Source organism: Pelophylax lessonae (genome assembly GCF_965119305.1).
Source record: "Pelophylax lessonae genome assembly, chromosome: 6".
In the NCBI taxonomy this organism is placed as follows: Eukaryota; Metazoa; Chordata; class Amphibia; order Anura; family Ranidae; genus Pelophylax; species Pelophylax lessonae.
Genome location: NC_138773.1, coordinates 200,429,261 through 200,450,584, shown reverse-complemented (window position 1 = coordinate 200,450,584; position 21,324 = coordinate 200,429,261). Strand labels below are relative to the sequence as shown.

At 43.0% G+C, this 21,324-nt stretch overlaps 1 protein-coding gene across 3 annotated transcripts in view; it reads left to right on the top strand.

Annotated features, from left to right (window-relative positions):
- CPO (carboxypeptidase O) overlaps window positions 1–20,315 on the top strand; it is a 171,935-nt gene extending 151,620 nt beyond the window's left edge. For 2 of the 3 annotated variants that reach the window (XM_082262023.1, XM_082262024.1), the window contains 2 exons: window positions 2,412–2,496; window positions 19,172–20,313. In XM_082262023.1, coding sequence (XP_082118149.1) covers window positions 2,412–2,496; window positions 19,172–19,437 — 351 coding nt within the window. In that variant the 3' untranslated portion in view covers window positions 19,438–20,313. Of the gene's footprint in view, window positions 1–2,411; window positions 2,497–19,171 lie in introns of all 3 variants that reach the window. The other variant, XM_082262022.1, reaches the window with a different exon arrangement.
- Window positions 20,316–21,324: the final 1,009 nt, after the last annotated feature.

Here is a 21,324-nt window from a genome sequence, read left to right as displayed (position 1 = left end):
GTATTACATAGCTTGAATAGGACGGGCAGCACCTTTCTTTATGTGGTTCAGATATAGGGTGTATTTCACCAGCCTAAGGGTCCTTGGTGGCGACACAACTGACCTCTCCTCAGTCTAAGGCAAACTCCAGGCAGGAAAGGGAAACATACATGTATTTCAATTCTATGGACAATACAGTCCTGGGCTGTATAAGCCCTCTATGTCTGGTTCACTAGCAGCCTGCCGGCAGGCTGCTAGTGAACCAGGCATAGAGGGCTTATACAGCCCAGGACTGTATTGTCCATAGAATTGAAATACATGTATGTTTCCCTTTCCTGCCTGGAGTTTGCCTTAGACTGAGGAGAGGTCAGTTGTGTCGCCACCAAGGACCCTTAGGCTGGTGAAATACACCCTATATCTGAACCACATAAAGAAAGGTGCTGCCCGTCCTATTCAAGCTATGTAATACAATACTAGATTTATTATATCTAGGAGCGAATATATATATAAGGGCGAATATACCAGGGAGAGGACCTTCACCTTTTTGATCGGGACCCACCCCAAAAGCTTACAGTGGGGATAGCCATAGAAGCCCTGCCCCTGGTGACACAGTCTGGGACTTAATACATTGGATCCTATGCAAGAAATATATTTATGATGTCTGTATAGTTTTTTATATGATGAATACGGAAGCAATATTGTTCCAAGCAGCATCAGTATCGCTACAGCTCTGTCGCCTAGTACAAGTCACTATCAAGAAGGAAAACATCGGTCTGTTATGGTCTCTCAGGCCCTGAGGAAGCCTTGAGCGAAACGCGTCGGCTTGCTGGGGACCTATCGTGACCGAATCCAGCTTTGAGACCCATTTTCCATCTTATACAGGCTCTGCTTTTTGGTTATAATCCCCTTGTGGGGACATGTTTCTATACTACGAGTGACGTTAATTGTTTGATTTTATTACTGTATGTTATGTCAGTCCTCTGTTATCACATATGCATGGTAGTCCATGCTTGGTTTTATTGTTCTTTATACAAATAAAATGTAATTTTGGTTTTACAACCGGTTCCTTGCCTGATCCTTCTACTCCCACTGGCCCGCAAAGCCCCATCTTTTCCTATCCCTATTGTTTTGTTAATCTCTCACAGGGGTAAGGGCCTATACTACACGGTATTTTTGTATAGACTGCTGTTGACTGATATCACAGAGGAGGCCAAGGCTCTGCAGGGATCCTGACATTGTCAGAATCCACACAGATTTTTTTTTTTTTTTTAAGCCCGTGGCGTGTGAAACACACTCAAAAGACTTACACCCGGTGAATAAAAAAGTGCACACACGCAAATGTGAGAAACACAAAAAGTGCACAGGGTGTGCGAAAATAGTCTTCCCTCCGAAGAGGTAGGACCCTAACCTCGATCCCCCGGGGCGCAAGACTCCTGACAGGGACTAAGGTACTTCCTATGGTCTGCCTGGCCGAAACCAGACAAACCCCATTCTCCAGGGGGACTGCCAGAACAGCCCACCCCAAGTACTGGGTGGGGCTCCCCCGAAGGGAGACCCCCATGAGAGAGGGCGAACTAAGCCTGAAGGCCATATCCACCCCCTCCCAAGACTCAAGGCTGCGCCCGAGGACCCACACCCTCCAAGTCGTGCAGGAAAAAGAGTGATAGTGCAGTGACACAACAACAAAGAAATAAAAACACACAAACAAAAAGTTGGGGGAAGGGGAAGTGGGGTAAGTTCTATGGTGCCATGTGAGGTACCAAGGCAGGCCTTCCAGCCGGAATAAAAAATTCCTCTGGTCCGAGCCAAAAGGCCTGTCCCAAGAGGCAGGTGCGAAAATCCACACAGATGCCTGACCTGCAGCTCGCTCAGCCTCTCAACGTGCTACTGAGAGCCTAAGCCAGCAGCTCCCACCCCTTGCACAGTCTGGTGCTCCAATGAGCGATGGAGAGGCAGAGCACAAAGCAATGACTGGTGGTCACTACTCTGTGTTCATAACAAACCTGAGAAATGAGAAATCCGTGATCTTTATTTGCTCAGTTCTCAGCATAAAGGCAGCATGGGACAGCTGAAGCTTGGATTGATTATTTAGTATGATTTTTTATTATTTTATACTCTCGCACTTCTCTTTTAACCAGGTCCAGGAACAATTTAATTATTGCATAAATGTTCACACTTTTTGTGGATCCCTGTGAGCAATCAGTGCTGGAATATTCTTCATTATGAACTGTCCCCCTGATCTGTGCAGCTGTCTTTACTCACTGCCATGTGTTTCAAAATCTGCAACAGCATGACTGAAAATTATACACTGGCAGAAATCTCCTAAGTGCAGTTACAATTCTTACCCTTATCTAATTTACATTTCAACTACAAGTGATATGAAAAAAACGTGGCAGTAAATTTTTTCAAAATGTACTTTTTTTTTTTTACAGATCAAGGTTGCACAGATGGCAGCATCAGAGCTGAAGAAAAAGCATGGCACAGTTTATAAAGTGGGAAGTTTTGCAAATCTTCTATGTAAGTGTCTATAATTTTAAGTATGGTGCAAGACTCAGTATTAAAAAAAGCAATATAATTTCTCTTTGACAATTATCATCTTCAGTGTGGTACAGAAGTGTATATTGTCTAAAACTTTAAAGCCTGTGTATTTATATGTAGCTCATTAAGGGTCTGTGTCGATTTTTTTTGGCTTTTGTTTGCATCAGAACCGCTTCACTCCCCAGACAAGTCTATGGGAATGCAAAAGCAGCCAATTGCAGGTCAGAAGGAGGATAACTGTAGGTCAAATACACCTGTCAATCAGTTCTGAATTATCTGAGAGCCCAAACAGATGTCAAAGGCAGTCTAATCGCTCAAAACCTATCGACACATGCCCTTACCACCACGCTTGCTCACTCTTGTATTTGGCGTGCATCTATTTGTTACATAGCTACATAGTTAGTCAGGTTGAAAAATACATCTCTGCCTCCAGCCACAACAGGAGATAAACATATTGCCCTTACCTGCTTTATGTATTAATTACCGAACTTAAGACACTTGCCCATAATTATATATTTTATCTGCTGTACTCTGCTGTAATTCGGTATTATAAAAATTCCTCCTCCTGAAGTTTTTAGATCTTTCTAACAGCATTCAGTGCTTGTATTGTGTATATGAGCAAATCCCTAGCCTCAACACAGAAAGAAAGAGCCGGGACATGCTGCTTTACATCAGCACCAGGCACAAGTAAATGTCGGCATGAGAAAAAAAAATGCAGTGCTAACTTACTAATCAATAACACAATAATGGTGGAACCCTCTAATGTATGGAAATCTCAATAAACTTCAATATAACCACAATACCTGCCCCCTAGGGAGCTGCTGAGATTGGATTTCCCTAGGTTACCCATAGCAACAGTAGCTTGGCTCAGACAATGAACAGTCCAGGGGATTTGGTTTTTGTGTTTTATTTTAGAACTTGGATGGGAGAAGGGATGAGTGGGATACTGAATATATGTTCCTGAATGAATTCCTCTTCAGGGTCCCAACTTGGCACCCCGTTTCTCACTTTCCGTGCATGCTAGCCCCTTATCCACTGACTCTCCACTGGAGTGGTCCCCTTACTGGGCAGACCCCTGGCAAGCTTCCCGGTACTCACGGACACTGTTTTTCCCTGGGTTCCTCTGCCTTCAGCTCCACTTGTCAGTATCCTGGACCTCCTGGCTCAGCATCACACACTTGGTCCACTAGGCCAACTGCCTGTGACCACCTTCCTTGCTGACAGGAGGAGAGACATATGTCACCCTCTTCCTGGGACCTGGCTTCCCGCCCAAAGACATGTGCTCGTGGCTTTTATAAAGTATCCCAGGATGCACCACTGTTGTGCCAACCCACTGGGATAGTCATAAAAGCCTGTGTGTTACTGGCTGGGTTTCCTCCACTGTCCAACAGGCTCCCCTATTGGATACAGTGGGGAAACTCCCTCAGACCAGATAAATCACACATGGACACATGCAACAGGCAAAACTAACAATCAGGCTCCCCTGATAAGCAGGCAGAGCAAACAACGCTTTTACCTAGCACCTACCTAGGAGGGTGCTACATCTATAACTTCACATATAATACACATCAAACTGAAAATAAGACATAAAAATGTAACTTTGCAGAGATGGTGAAAACTCTACAGATATTTAGCAGTGGACGGTGTTCACTGCTTATCAGTGAAGCCTTCTCAGTGCAGCCTATCATTGCCCATCAGTGCACATAAGTGCAGCCTCATCATTGCCCATCAGTGTAGCCTCATCAATGCCCATAAGTGCAGCCTCATTGGTGTTTATAAGTTCAGCCTTATCAGTCCTGCCTCAGTGCCCATAAGTGCAGCCTCATCAGTGCTCATTAGTGCAGCCTCATCAGTGCAGCTTTATCAGTGCCCATAAGTGCAACCTATCCATGCCCATCATTGCAGCCTATCTGTGCACCGCAGTGCAGCTTATCTGTTCCCATCAGTACAGCAGGAATCATTAGGAGAGCTTGCCGCATGACAGAGTGGGGATCTCCCACTGTGACAGATCTTGTAGGTGAAATGCCAGTTGCAGAATTGCCCTACCTCCTGTACCAGCATTTGACCAGTGTGCTATCACAGGAGCCGATCCAAGAGGCGAGACTTTACAGTGACCGATGTTTCACCTACAAGATCTGTCACAGTGGGAAATCCCCACTTTGTCATCCGGCTGGCTCTTCTAATGATCCCCGTGCAGCAATGACAGATCGTAGATAGGCGGGCGGTGGAGGGTGTTGGGGGTGGGGAATGCTGGCAGGGAGCAGAGGAGGAGGGAAGAGGGGGAGGACACCACCTCCATGGGCGGTACAGACCAGGAGTCTGTGAGACCCTGCCACCCACTACAGTAAGCATGGATGGAAGTACAAGTCCCTGCTAGCTGTAGAAAATTACAAGTCGCACTAGTGGAAACAGAGCTTTAGTCTACGTTTCCACTATTGCGATTTACAGTGTGACTTTGATGCGACTTTGATCCAACTTTACACTCACTTGAGGTACCTTTTCAAAGTTGCTGATTTTCAAAGTCGCATAGATGGGAACGGTGCCATTGATTAGTTGCACTAGTGGAAATGTAGACTTTGTGTGGTTGCCTGTACTATGATCATTGTAGAATGTGAGCTGAGACCCCAGAGAACTTCCAGCTACACTGACAGTCATCCCCCCCCCTCTGTGTCCAGCTTCCCTCACCTATGGGGATCTTCATTCAAAGCCCAGCACAGCTCTACTGTATATGTGCCCCCCGTGTCCTGTGTGAATTATTTCCTCATGAATTGGGATGTAGAATGCATCCTTCCTGATGAGCGAACACTGGACGGGAACCTATGATCAGCTCTTCCCATTCTGTATACACCCACTGGCTACACAGGAACAGTGTCCCTCCCTGGAAGTGATGTCACTAGCTTTCAGTAACCACACCCACTTGCTGATCTTGGACTCAGCAGGAAGAGGAATTGATGTCATGTGACAGCACTGAAAACTGCAAAATGAAGAGAGAAAAACAGGGATTTTTTTTTTATTTTGACACACAAGGAACTCTGCTCACATTAATGATTGCAGGGGAGAATTTAAGGTATTAGGCTGTACTTCCGCTTTAACCACTACTCTCTGAATTCAATTTTTTAGCTAGTTTTCTATCTATTTACAAACTGATCTTTCCAAGCCTGTAGACTTTACCTTACACATTAGCCGTGTGTGGGGAACTGTTTTAAAGGCTTTTGCAAAATCCAAGTATACTACGTCCATAGCCACCCCTCTGCCCAAGTTTTTACTTACCTCCTTATAAAAAGAAATCAGGTTGTTTGACAACTTCTGTCTTTTATGAATCCAATCTGTTACTTAAAATATTTTTTTCCAGCAAGAACTCATCTATGTGGTCTTTTATTAAACTCTCCAGTATCTTCCCGACTATAGAAGTCAAACTAACAGATCTATAGTTACTTGGCAAAGACTTTGATCCCTTTTTAAATATTGGCCTTACGCCAATCCAGTGGTACTACTCTAGTCATTAAAGAGTTCCTAAAAATTTGAAACAAAGGCTTTTAAATGACAGAGCTCAATTCTTTTAGGATCCGTGGGTGGATGCCATCCAGTCCAGGTGCTTTATCCACCTTTATTCTGTCTTAATATTTCTGGACCATATCACTTTTGAGCCATTGTGGATCATTTGGGGCTGTGTCAATACCATCCTCATTATGGTCATGAGCTCCGCCATGCTTCTTTGTATACACAAAGTTGAAGAAGGTATTTAATACATTTGCCTTCTCTTTGTCTCCACTCCAGATTATTTTGTAAAGGGCCTACATGCTCTGACCTGATCTTTTTACTATTAATATATTTGAAGAATTTATTGGGGTGTGTCCTACTATCTTTTGCAATCTGTCTTTTATTTAGAATTTTTGCATCCTTGATTTCCTTTTTACAAACTCTGTTATATTCTTTGTAACATTTAAACAATGATAGTGTTCCTTCATTTTTATATATTTTAAAAACATTTTTCTTAATATTTAAATATTTTCTAACTTTGGCCAGGAGCCAAACTCATTGCCCATGGGGAATAAACTTTGCAGTGTGTTCACAGACTTTTTGAAAAATTCCCATTTCTGTTCTGTGTTTATCAATGCCAATATTCCCTCCCAGTCCAAGTCTTTGAGATCAGCCCGCATCCTTGGAAAATTTGCTCTCTTAAAGTTAAGTGTTTTTACATTTCTGTCTGTGTTTGTTGCTTATAGCTAACATTAAATGGAAACATGTTATGGTCACTGCTACCCAGATGTTCTTTCATATGAACATTAGTAATAAGCGCTACCTGGTTTGAGATAACCAAGTTCAGCAGAGCATAATTTCTAGTTGGGGCCTCTATGAACTGTACCATAAAATTGTCATGTAATAGGTTTATACATTTTTGCCTTTTAATTGTTCCAGCAGTCTCATTACTCCAGTTAATCTCTGGGTAGTTAAAATCCCCCATTATTATCACTGTCCCAGCCCTTGCTGCCCTTTCTATTTGTGCAAGGAGCTGAGTCTACACCTCCTCATTAACATTGGGTGGCCCATAACAAACTCTAATGAATACTTTTGAAGTACGCACACCCATGTGCTGTTCCACCCATAATGCTTCAGCCTCATCACACTCTCCATCAACTAGGTCCTCTTTCAAACTCGCTTTGAGATAACTTCTCACACAGAAACAAACACCACCACCCCTCCGTTTACCCTGTCTTTCCGAAAGAGAGCCAGGAATATGAATAGCCCAGTTATGTGAACAATGAAGCCAATCATAGTTCTCTTCACGCACCAAAGCTTCCAACTCACCTATTTTGCTTGGCAGACTTCTGGCATCAGTGAACAAACACTTTAATTAATTGTCACACCTTGCCAACATATTTGTTTATTCTTTATTTTAGTACAAATAGTACCATTTCCAATGATTGTTTGTAACATGGGAACCTCGGCCACAGCTCTCCCCCCATCGTTCCCCATTCCACCCACCAACAGGAACTGACCCCTGTCTGACCTATATGCTCCATTATAATCTAATTCACTATTCCCCCCTCAATCCGAGTTTAAATCCTCCTCCAGCCTTCCCATAAACCTCTCCCCCAGCACAACAGACCCCCAGTCCATTTAGGTGTAAACCATCTTTAGCATATAGGTTGTATACCAATGAACATTCAGCCCAGTGCTATAGAAAGCCAAATCCCTCCTTCTTACACCAGGTCTTCAGCCATGCATTCAGCTCTCTTGGTTACATAAAAGGAATGTATAGTTTTGTACATATTTTATTTAACTTATTATGTTTGGGACTAAAAAAAAAAAAAAAAAACTACTTCTTATTTTTTTAGTCAAGTAAATAGTATGAAAAGTAAATATACTAGGAGTATATCCCTTGCGCCAAATGGACCGGGGTGTTGGTGAAAAATGGTCAATTAAGGATGCAGCTGCTATAGTAAAGGTAAAGGTATAGTGTAAATAGCCCCAAGGGGAAGGGGCTACCTATAGCGCTTGCTGGGGATATGCAATATAAATATAATTAAAGTGCTTTCAGTGCATAAAATTATATATAGTACTGCAAAGAAAATGGTATAAAGTGGGATGAGTGCATCTGTAGTGCTAGATGATTTTTAGGTGCTGATAGTGCAACAAAACAATAAATATATGCAGATAGAGTGCAAATATTTGAAATTGGATACTTAGTAAATCAAGGTAATAATATAACAGAAAATAAATACAATATGAGTAATACAAATTTAGTGCACCGCTATAAATGATTAATATTGTTCCATATGTGCTCAAAAATAGTTCATAAAACTCCTCATAAAAAAATCAAGAAAAATCAAACAGAAAGATCATAGGTGACTTGGAGTGTGAATCTTTTAGGTAATTCCTGAGTGCAATAAAGTGCAGGTGCTCTGTGCTCAAATTTCAAACGGTCATATGGAACAATATTAATAATTTATAGCAGTGCACTAAAATTTGTATTACTCATATTGCATTTATTTTCTGTTTTATGTTATATTATTACCTTGATTTACTAAGTATCCAATTTCAAATATTTGCACTCTAGGTGTGTCCATCAAATCTGCATATATTTATTGTTTTGTTGCACTGTCAGCACCTTAAAATCATCTAGCACTACAGATGCACTCATCCCACTTTATACCATTTTCTTTGCCGTACTATATATAATTTGATGCACTGACAGCACTTTAACTATATTTATATTGCACATCCCCAGCAAGCACTATAGGTAGCCCCTTCCCCTTGGGGCTATTTACACTATAAGTAAATATTATGTGGTCTCCTGTCCCGCCAGCAGAACTTTTCACATGTGAAGCATTGTATCACTTTCACCACCGCTGAAACAAGCTTATTGTTTACAAAACTTAAAGAGGAGCTCCAGGCTCCTTCAGCAAAAAATAAAAGTCAGCAGCTAGAAATACTGTAGCTGCTGACTATTAATATAAGGTCACTTACCTGTTCTGGGATCCCGCCGCAATGTCCTCACCCAAGTCGATTCTTCAATCAGCTTCGGGTGCAGGCATCGGCATCGCTAGTAAGGGAAACAGGAAGTGAAGCCTTGCGACTTCACAGCCTGTTTCCTACTGCGCATGCGCGTCAGGCTGCATCTTGTGAATGGTTGCATAGTCTTTTGGGACCTGTGATGTGTCCCAGAAGACTACGGGGGAAGGGGGGGAGAACTTCTGGCTTAGTTTGCCGCGGCGATCTGAACCGGAAGTGGGTACATGTAAAAACCACCCATAAAAGTGCCAAATGGGGAAGTGGAGGGGAAAGCCACAAACAAGCAGAGCTCCCCTTTTGGGTGGAGCTCTGCTTGAGGTCCGGTTCACACTGATGCGATGCGGGAAGGCTGCGAATCCGCAGCCTGTTCCCGCATCGCACACGCACCCCCGGCAGTTCACACTGCCATATGCGATACGCTGGGGGTGTCAATGTAATCTTAACGACACCCCCAGTTTGATCGCATATCGCAGTGCGATCGTGCAGTTCGCACAGGATCGGATCGCACAAGTGTGAACCGCTGTGCGATCCGATCCTGATGCGGCTTCCAAAAAGGGTCCCTGTGCGTGTTTGCTGCGGCTGCGGTGTGAATTTAGCCATACAAAGTGTATGGCTAAACTCGCACTGCACAGACGATCGCATGTAATGAAGGAGCAGTGCGCTCCCACATTACATGCGAACCCGGCACTCACACAAGTGTGAACCGGGGCTTAAGGAGTCATCGCAAAAGTGACTCATGTCTTTCAGACAGCTAAGTCCAAAGTTTCAGTCAGACAGAGGAAGCTGCCATGCAAGCTGCTCTTTTATATTGTCTCTTTTGGTAACCCATAGTGCTCAAGGAACCTTTCATTGTTCATTAAATTAAATTTAAATTATAATTCCATGAAAATGTAAAATTAAATGTATTGTGTATTAAAAAAAAACTGTGCATATTTATAATAAAAAAATAGATATTGACTATCAGTTTAAAATATACTTTCTCTTTCGTTCATTGACGGACACAGCACTCCATATTCAGAACCAAAGGTTACACATACAGAAGAAGGACACTATGCAGAAAAAAAAGACTTGGCTATGCCTATGGGCAGTCTTAGCTGGTATACATCCCCCTCTCTGCTTTAGGCCTCCAGTTTTTTTTCTGCCTAGTCAGAAGTAAAGTCCTAGCCTCCTGCTGGGATCTCTGGTTCTGGCAATTTTTTCTTTTTAAATAGCATGTTTTCTCCTGTTTTTCTTGTGAGATCTGCAATCAACTGCTGGGCTGGGCGACGGTGTTGATAGCTAGATCCAGTGGTCCCCCCAGTCTGGCCAGCGAGCGTGCGCAGACCAGAGCTCCATGCTGGGTTGGCCGCCACATATCCCCACTGAACAGGGGCTGGACTGCGAGTTAAATACCTCGTAAGGTCACAAACGACCAGATCTTGGCCATAGTTTCAGCATTCCTCCCGGCTGACAGCCCCCCATTTTGATGGTGAGGGGTTCTGATGGGAGAAGTACCTGCCTGGTTCAGTGGTATGGTGAGTAAGATGTCCCTCCTCTCCCCCTGGATGCAGTGTGGGGTGGATGCAGGCACTCCCCTAGGATGTTTGGACCTGTGGGTTCCCCCCTTCCCCCCAGGCCCCCCTCTGTTTTGTGTTGTCCCTGTGGGTCATCTTTGTACCCCCCCCTCTGGGGTAGTACGGTGGGTTGGCAGGTGGATTTGGGCTGGCGTGCAGCACTGTACCAGTGAGTGGGGAGCGGGTGGGCATGCTGCCGGCAGAACTGACTTTCCTGCTGGGGTGGGCACCGACTTTTTTTTTTTGTCCTGTGCCTGGGTCCCCCTTTCAGCTGTAGATGTGGCCTGGACTCCAAGGGTCCCTCCTGGAACCCTGGGAGCCTTGTGGGTGCCACATGTGGCGAACATTTTGCCGTGGTCGCCATTGCTTTGGGGTCTGTGTTTTTCTCAATACCGGGGGCCATGTTTGAGTAGGCCTGGTGGCCATTTTTGGTTGGTCCGTTGTGTGCATTCAGAGTGGCGGCCATGACAGTGGAGCCTCTGGGTGGCGATTACGGCTGTGGGGGCTCCTCCATTTCCCCGGGTGTTGACTCCTGGGTTTCCTTTTCCCCTGGACGCTGCATGTGGATACTGGCTATATCTGGTGCAGACTGGCGCTCCTCTGGTGGGGTGGTGAGTTCTGGCGGGGTCCCTCCTTGCTGCAGGTTGTGGGGTGCTCTGCTTTCGGGTGCCCCTGTGGTGATATGGGTCCCCTAGCAGTGCTAGACACTTTTTGGTGGTGGGTTCCCTTTTCAACTCATGGAGTTTTAGGAGCATGGTTTCCCACCTGACCCCCTCTCGGAGGCAGCAGGATCCTCTGGGTCCCAGCCCTCTATTGATGCATTGATGGTGGTCCTGGAGTTCTTTGTTTCCCAGGTGGAGGTGGTCCTTGGGCAGCGGGCTAGCAGAAAGCATCCCCCGCCCTCCCCTACCTCATCTGTCTTGTCAGATCCTATTAGACCCCAGTAAGTATTTTAATATGGACCCTCGTGCGCCAAGTGTCTCACTTTAGGCTACCAACAGCAAAAAAGAGAGTTAAACACAGTGAAGTAAGGCTGTCACAAGAGGATGGGTGGTGAGCACAATTTAGCACTTAATCAGAATCAGAATATTCCAGCAAGTGAGTCGCAGGGTAGGGATGTAGCACAGTCTGGTGTATGGCTGCCGTTAATATGGTGCCAAAACAGCAGGTAGTCTGGTCTGCAATATGGCTCTCACTTCTCTGCTGATGGTCTACAATACACCTTTTAATGCTTTATGAATCCCAGTGAGAGAGGCACAGTTCAAGGGATTGAATGCTCTTACCGGGTCTGCGATGGCCATATCGCGTTCCCCCGCAGGAAGGACAACGGCTTTATCCGGCGGTTAGGCCTCGGAGTCTCAGAGGCAAGCGGCGGGTCCTGCGGGCTCCAAAATGCTGGATTCTGAGTCCGAATGGGAGTGTGGAATGATCCTGGTGGTTGTAGTGCCCAGAAAAAAGGTTAAATTTGCAGGATGGATGCCGATAGAAGTTTTTAACCATGGAGCTTCCCTTCTCCTGCGTCCTCCTTGCTCTGTCTTGTCAGATCCTTAATCTGGCTCTGCCACCGTGGACGTGGCCCACCCTATCTCAGATAGTGAGGATGAGTCCTCCACAGCTGTGACTGCGCACAAAAAGGCGCTGCTTGACACACCGATTACATCCATGTGGAAGACTTTGAAGATGGAGGATGCAGCTGAAGCAGCTGTGGAGGTGGACGTCCCTTTTGGCACTCACAAGCCATCTCGCACAGCAAAGATGTTCCCTTATCCCTCCTATTTGAACAAGTTTGTCTACAAAGATTGGGAGCATCCAAAACGTCCCTTTGTGGTTCCTAAACGCTTTGCGGTTGGGTACCCCTTTGTGTAGACCCTTCTGTCTCCAGGCTAAACAAGGCAACCATGATTCTGGTAGAGGAATCCCCAGCCTTTAAAGATCCAGCATACAGAAAGGTGGAGCCTGTGGTCCACAATATGTTCACTATTGGTGGTTTGGCGCTGAAGCCAGTCTTGGCTATTGCCTTGGTGTCGCAAACACTAACTGAATGGGCTAAACATTTGCGCCATGATCTAGGGGGTGAGCAGATTCCCCCTGCCTTTGTTGATTTGGCGGACCAGTTGGTCCAGGGGCTGCAATTTGTCTGTGATGCCTCTCTGGATGCAGCTCCCTTGATTTCTAAGCTATCTGTTTCGGCAGTGGTGCTTAGGTGTGTTTTGTGGCTTACGTGTTGGTTTGTGGACCAGACTTATAAAAAAAAGTCTGACTCATTTGCCCTTTCAAGGTGATCGCCTGTTTGGGGTTATCCAGGATGACATCATTACGTCTCACGGGGGGGGGAAGAGCACCTTTTTTCCACAGTCTGGGAAGGGAAAAGAGCCTTGTCACAGACGCGGCCCTTCTTTCTCAGCACACAAAACATTTTTTCATCGCTGAGGGTCCACTTACAAGGGTTCAAAACCTTTCAAGCCCTCCTCGGGAGGTTCCAAGAGGCCTTGGTCTGGCAAGCTGAGAGCAGGATTCTCTAGAACTGCGGACAAGGCTCCTTCAGCATGAAGGTGCGCCCTCACCCATGTCTGGGTGGGCAAATATCTTCTTTGATTTCCGGGCCCGTGGACCTCCTTGGTAAAGGACAAATGAGTCCACAAAGTAATTCAGTCCGGTTATAAGATAGAGTTTTGTTCTTGCCCTCTGGAATGTTTTTTTCCTTCCAATGTGTGTATGTCCCTGGACTGCTTGTAAGCTCTCTTCGGGGCCGTGCAGGACCTGTTGCTATAGGGAGTGATTGTCCCGGTTGTGGTATAGGAACGGCTTCAAGGTTTTTCTTCAAACCTGTTTACGGTCCCAAAGAAGGAAGGCAAGGTTTGTCCGATTCTGGACCTCAAGGCCTTGACTGCTTTGTGCGGGTACAGAGATTCAGAATGGAGTCGATTCGCATGGTGGTGGCATCCCTACATCAGGGAGATTTTCTAGCCTCTATCCACATCAAAGATGCTTACTTGCATTTACATTCCATTACGTGCCCAACACCAGCATTTCCTATGTTTTTCTGTGGGAGAGGAGCACTATCACTTTATGGCGTTACCCTTTGGTCTTTCCGCCACTCCTCGGGTCTTCATGAAAGTGCTTGCCCCGGTTCTGGCATTTCTACATCAGAGGGAGATTGCTGTACTGGGCTACCTGGACAACTTCCTCTTGTGAGCGGAGTCCTCTTCTGCTTTGCTGGACAACGTGGAGATCACTATACAGATCTTGAAGGAGTTTGGTTGGCTTATAATCCACCAGAGGTCTGCCTTGATTCCATCCAGAAAATTGGATTATCTGGGTCTGACTCTGGATTCAGCTGTAGTCAGATTGTTCCTTCCTCTGGACAAACTGCAGAAGTTGCATGCTGCAATTCCTCTATTGCTGTCCAGCAGGTGGTCCTCCCTCCGGACTTGCATGCGGGTGCTGGGCCTGATGGCGGTTCAAATTGGTTCTGTTTGCACAGTTCCATACGAGGTCCCTCCAAAAGGAGAGCCTGGTGAAATGGGACAAGTGTCAAAAGTCTCTGGACAATCAGATTCGGCTGAGGCAGGAAACCAGGGGTTCCCTGGTCTGGTGGCTTTGCTCTCCGACTCTTCCGCAGGGCAAATCTTTTCTCCCCTTGCATTGGACAGTGGTCACTACAGATGCCTGTCCTGGGACTAAGCTCCGCTTAGGGTTGTTGGACACTGAAGGAATCCAGACTACACAGCAATGTCTTGGAATTTCAGGTGATCAGGCTGTGCCTGGATCACTGGACAGATCGGCTCCAGGGGGCTCCCAGTATGAATCCAGTTGGACAATGCCACGGCAGTGGCTTATGTCAATCACCAGGGCGGAACAAAAAGTGTGTTGGCTGCTTTGGAAGTATCCACATTCTCCGTTTGGCAGAACACTTTGTTCCGGACCTCTCCGCTGTACACATTTCAGGAGTGGAAAATTGGCAGGCAGACTATCTCAGTCCAAATACAAACACAAAGAAAGGGCGCACCAGCCTAGCGCATTATCCTCAGCGGGCTTTAATTAATATTAGTTTAAAATCAAATAAACATGCGTGATAGACCAGCATATCAATTCCAAAGAGCAGCATCAAAAGAAAAGTCCAATGTCTCATGTAGACGGAGGGCTGCGTTTCGAGGCCGTGCCTCTTCCTCAGAGCTGGTCTATCACGCATGTTTGTGAGTAGTTGATTTTATAAACCAATGGGTCCATTCATCCGGACATATTTCATCTGATATCTGCAGTGGGGCATCCCCGAGGTGGATCTGTTGGTGTCTTGGCTCAACAGAAAGGTACCAAACATGTATGTCACTTGTGAAGATACATTGCAGAGCCCCAACAGTTTTTTTTTTTTTTAACATATTTTTAGGAAGAACCTAAAACAAAAAAAAAAGAAAGACACAAGAAAGAAAAAAAAAGACAGAAACCAAAAAAAGTAAACAATAAAAGAAACAAAGGATAAAGAAAGAAAAAAGGTGAAAGGAGAAAGAAAAAAGAATTGTTATGTGCCACTGAGTTATTGCTTATGCAACTAAAGGCTCATCAAGCAGTGGCTGATATCTCTGTGATACAGTAAAACAGGTCCATTGACCCCACATTGTATTGAAACTGGCTTCCTGTCTATTTACTGATGCTGTGAGTTCCTCCATACGCATTATAACATTTACCCCTCTGATCCAATGTCCTACAGTAGTAGGACATTTGTCCGCTTGTATTCAAGCCCTTGCCGCATTGAGAAGATGTCTCACTACTGAATGGTAATATCTGCTCTTGGAAAGAGGACTAAGATGCAAAAAGCAAGCTGCTGGGTCTTGGTCAAGAGTAAGGTTGGACACAGCTTTAATTATGGTGCAGACATCCTTCCAATACGAGCAAACTCGTGGGCAACTCCAAAAAAATATGGAAAGTGTTCCCTTATCCTCCCCACAGCACCAACAAGTGGCATCAGCATTTGGGAACATACGGTGTACTTTCTCTGGGATCCTGTACCATCGAATCAATAGCTTATATGCGGATTCCTGCAATCTTGATGATATAGAAGATTTATGTATAAAATGATATACAAAGCCTCTTTAATCTGCGGACAGTGTAATATTCAGATCTTTTTCTGAATAAATAATAGCAATTATAAAGCAATAAAGAAGGGAGTATAGGAATCTGGAGGTGTAATTAATACAGTGTATGCCCTTGAGAGACCTCTTTGCATAGGTTGACCAGCTATGCATAGTCGCTCAAATGTAGTAGGCGTATCCATGCTCGCCATCTTGGAAGAGGGGGTGTGAGCATAGATTGTATATCTGCTATAGATTTCCAGTCATTTAGATCTCTAAAATCTCTTATTCTGATTTTATCTGTTTCTATAAATTGGTGCATTCTAGGATTGAATAGTCCCGGTGTAAAATCTGGGTTGCCAATCACCAGGATCATAAGTGATGTCATTGCGGCACTTAACACCCTAGGTTTAATCATATTAACTATTTTATAAGTGGTTCCCAATATAGAATGGTCCTTCTAGCGGTATGGGTGAAATAGCTTGTTCGAGTGATATCCAGCTCTTTACCTTGCTATGATTACATCAGTCCAGTGTCTGAGATAGATATGCTGCGTAATAATACCGAACTGGGTCTGGGAATCCCATGCCCCCATAACATTTAGGCATGATACTGTAAGTATGTCTGCCTTGATCCTAGGTGCGCAGTTTGCCCATAAGAAATGTATAAACTCACGTTTAATCTGTTTTAAGAATTTAATTGGGACTGACACCGGTAAAGTTTGAAACAGGTACAGCAGTCTATGCAGAACATTAATTTTTAAGATATAATTTTTATCAAACCAAGTGTGTGTAAGGGGTCGCCAGCACATAAGATCGCTCCTAATATTAGAGAGAAGTTGTGGGAAGTTATGCTGAAGTATATTATTTAGAGATTCCGTAAGATATATCCCTAGATATTTAAGTTTCTCTGTCTCCCATTTAAATGGGAAGCTTGATTTCAAAATAGATATTCTAGCTTCAGAAATTGTAAGATTCGTTACTTCAGATTTTCCAAGATTAATTTTAGAATTTGATACTGCGCATAGAAATCAAATTCTCTAACTAAACTGGGTAGGGACACTTCTGGATTGATGATAAAGAAAAGTAAATAATCTGAATAAGCTGCTACCTTATGGGACATCTTCTCAACCTTTTCACCTGTTATATCGGAGTCGAAGTCTAATGTGTCATAGTAGTGGATCCAAGGTGAGTATAAAGATACGTGGAGAAAGGGGGAACCCTTGACGAGTCCTATTTGCGAAAGTAAAGTTCGTAGACAGAGCGCCAATGGCTTTGACTGCAGCTGTCGGATGATCATATAAGGCATCTATCCACTTCGTCACATTTGTCCCGACCCAAATATGTTGGAGAGTTCATCTCATAAATCTCCAACTTACCTTATCAAATGCCTTCTCGGTGTCTGTGGAGAGAAGAAGCGCAGGTGATGATGTAGACTGGCAAAGATGAATAAGGTTAAGAGCTCTGGTAGTATTATCTCTTGCTTCTCTGCCTTGTACAAAACCAGACTGATCTAAATGAATGGCTCTCTCCAAATAGGGGAGAAGTCTTAACGCTAATATTTTTGTGAACAGCTTTAGATCTGTATTCAGAAGAGAAATTGGTCTGTAACTAGCACAAAGCGAGGGATCTTTCTGGTTTTAAAAATACTTTAATATGCGCATGCAATGTATTTTTCGGGATAGGAGTTCCCTACAGTACTGAATTAAAAGCTGTCACAAATTTGGGAGCCAGGGTTTGCCTAAACATTTTATAATAAAAATGAAGTGATCTGAGGCCCTGAGGCTTTTCCCTGTGGTAAGTATTTGAGGGCTATAGCAAATTCTTCCTCCAAGATGGATTTATTAAGCGCTATTCTCTCTTTACATGATCATTTTGGGAGAGAATAATCCTCAAGATATTTACTTATGAGGTCTTCTTTTTGAGATGAAGAAAGATGAAATAAAGGATTTGAGATGTTATATCATTTGGAATAGAAATCCTTAAAACCGTTTGCAATATCTATAGGCTTGGTGGCTTTACAGTTCATTGACGTAACAATAGATGAAATAAAGGCTTGCGAGGAAGGGATATGAAGAGAACGTGCAAGAAACCGGCCCGCCTTATTGCAAAATTCAAAGAATAATCACCTACTGTAGATAAAAGAATAGAATTTGGCTGTTCTCGTAAATTTGCAAGTTCAGTCATTAATTGAACTGCTTGTGACTTCTTATGCTGAGTTTCTCTGTATTTCATACGTGATACTAATGAATTCAATTTTTCCTGATTTTCCTTTTTACGTCTAGAGCCCATTTTAATTAACACTCCCTGAATAAAGCATTTATGTGCCTCCCAGACTGACAGTGGCATAATATCAGGAGAGTCATTCAGCACAAAAAAAGATGAGCATTTGACTTGAAGTTCTGCCCGGAGAATTTTATCCTGTAATATGCTTTTGTTAAGCCGCCATCATTTAAATTGAGAGGACTAAGGGGAGAGAGAGAGAGACAAAGTAATAGATGCATGATCTGAATCAATCATAGGCTCAAAAGATGCTTTCTTTGGCTGCAAGGTTTTGCACGCTGCTGTTTAGAGGGTCTGCTCCCTCTTTAGGGGTGTATTGTCTAGGTTGGGCTCCATTTGTTTTTTGTTGGGCTCCTGTCACCTGGTTGTTGTCCCACCCCTCATGTTTGGCACTGCTTAGGGACGTCCCTATGGTTCTGAATATGGAGCGATGTGTCTGTCAATGAACGAAAGAGAAAATAGGATTTGTATACTTATCGTAAAATCGATTTCTCTGAATTCATTGATGGACACAGCACCCACCCCTCTATGGAGCTTTGATACTTCAGACACTGCTTGTTACTAAACTGAAGGCCTAAAGCAGGGAGGGGGATGTATTTCAGCTTGGACTGCCTATAGGCGTAGAAAAGCATTTTTTTCTGCCTAGTGTCCTACTCCGGTAGGGGGCGATATAACCTATGGTTCTGAATATGGAGCGCTGTATTTGTCAATTAACTGAATTTTAATGTAAGTACATAAATCATATTAAAAAAATAAAAATATTTGACCCAAAACTTCCCAATCATAAGTGGTAGACATAGTGTTAAGCGGACACCGTAAATATATTACTATGGTTCTACAAAAAAAAAAAAAGAGGTAAAAAAGGCTTCAAAGCACCCTAGCAATAGATCGCCATAAGCTTTAAATATGTAATGTAAATTAGTTAAGTTAAATAAGTTTTGTGATAACTGTATTGTTAATGCATGAAAAATGCAAGGCCCACTTGTCTCCTATCTCCTGACCTACAAATACAAACACTGACATTGACCTCCAGCCCCTTTCTGTATGTCCATCATTGTGCTGAAAAGCTCAGTGATGTCACCTCAAGAAGTGGCCATAAGTCGCTACAAAATAAATTTTTTCTTATTTATCAAATATGTAATTATTAGTTAAACTAGCTACTAAATAATAACCAGACCTTTGTAAATATTATTTGTCACACATTTGGTTCATGTAGATTTAACTCTTTCTGCAGATGAAGCGTCTGGAACATCTCAAGACTGGGTCCACAACCTAGGGATTGAATTCTCTTATACTATAGAGTTAAGAGACAATGGTACTCACAAGTTTATATTGCCAGAGGACCAAATCCAACCAACATGTGAAGAAACAATGGCTGCAGTACTGACCATCATAGAATATGTAAATGACAAATATTTTCCTAATAAGGCATCTGCAAATGTTTACATGCTTTATCCAGTTATCCTTCTCCTTAATGCAGCAGTTAAATTACTGTTATAGCTTTATTGGTGAATTCAGTATATAAGTATATATAAAGTTGTTCTCTTTTTAAACCTGAATTGAAATTCAATATCCAGTATACTCAGTTAATGTGATACTGCTTACTTGTCAAGCAAAATGATTCAAAGAGCAAAATAATCGGAATCAAGTGAGCTCTTATAGAGCTTTTTAATAAACAATGACTATGTACGTTTCTAGACTATAGCAAAGCACAAAAGAATATATACAATAACACAATCCTGGTAACATAAGCACATCTGTTTTCTGAAAAACTTGAATTATCAGTGAAACAATGAACCAAACTCAAACTGCACTGAGCCTCATTGAGTACTGACGAATGACTGTGTACACTGTGAGCCTAATTACATATTCTTAATGTTAAACGTCTTGTCTTCGACTTGTGATTGTATTATATAGAGATTTTCACCTTATCAAATTAACTTCCTTAAAAAATAAAGATTAATGGTTGACATTTTTTGTTCAGTGTTTTTACCTGTCAATTCTCCTTTCTTAGCCTACACTTTACTGAAAAATACTATTGCCTTTGTGAACATACATTTAAATAATAAAAATTATCAGCATGCAAGAGTGCTGTTGAAGCTCATCCCATGACTTCTCTATTGTCTTGGGAAATTTAGGGGTAAGTTACGCAGTTTATAAAACTGTGAACCATAGATAAGCAAGTACAGATTCCATTTGGCTTTTATCATGCAAATCTTCTGAATGTGTTGTGTAAGTCACGAAGGTTAATAAGCAAAGCCTCAGTTTGGTCAGACAGTCATAAATTAACTGAATTATGTTAAGTAATTCTTTCCCTTATTTTTCTCATCAAGCCCGTTGCCGGAGTTAGCTTGAATCTTATTAATTAATTTCTCTCAGTTACTGGCTGCCTCAGCCAGTAACTGTTTAACACTGTTTGGTGTGTATAGTCAAAATACCTGGTAAAGTGAATATTTAACCCCTTGGAGCCAAAGCATTTTTCTGACATATGTTGCTTACAAGTTAAAATTAGTATTTTTTTGCTGGAAAATTACTTAGAACCAGCAAACATTAAAGAGGAAGTAAACCCTAAAAAAAAAAAGGAGAAAAAAAAACCTGTAAAGACAAAGGAATAATGAGCTAGTATGCATTGCATACTAGCTCATTATGAAATACCTTAAAACGAAGCCCTCGCAGTGCCACCCACTCAGCGACAGGGCGGCTGACATGTCCGGCCGCCCTGCTTCCTTGTTCGCATCCTCCGGCCATCTGATTGGCATGCGCGCAGGAGCCGCCGTTTACGGCACTGGGCTCTGAAGGAACGGCACGGGTGGCCATTCCTTCAGAGCGCATGCGCCGATGACGTCATTGGCTGCGTGCACTATAAATATCTCCTAAACGTTGCATGTTTAGGAGATATTTATAGCACCTATAGGTAAGCCTTAATATAGGCTTATCTATAGGTAAATGTAAACAAAGTGGGTTTACAACCACTTTAAATATATATATTCATTTAGTAGGAACCCTAAAGAATAAAATGGCGATCGTTGTAATATTTTATGTCACACGGTATGTGCAATTTTTTGGGAAGAAACACACTTTCATTAATTAAAAAAAAAAAAAACAAAACAGTAAAGTTAGCCCAATTTTTATATATAATGTAAAAGATGAGGTTACGGCGAGGAAATAGATATCTAATGCTTTAAAATTGCGCACACTCATGGACTGACAACATACTATGGTACCTATAAATCTCTATACTCTATGCTTTAAACATTTTTACGGGTACCTGTTTAGAGTTACAGAGAGGGTCTTGTGCTACAAATAGTGCTCTCACTCTAACGATCACAGCAATACCTCAAATGTGTGGTTTGAACATAGTTTACATATGTGGGAGCAACTTGCGTA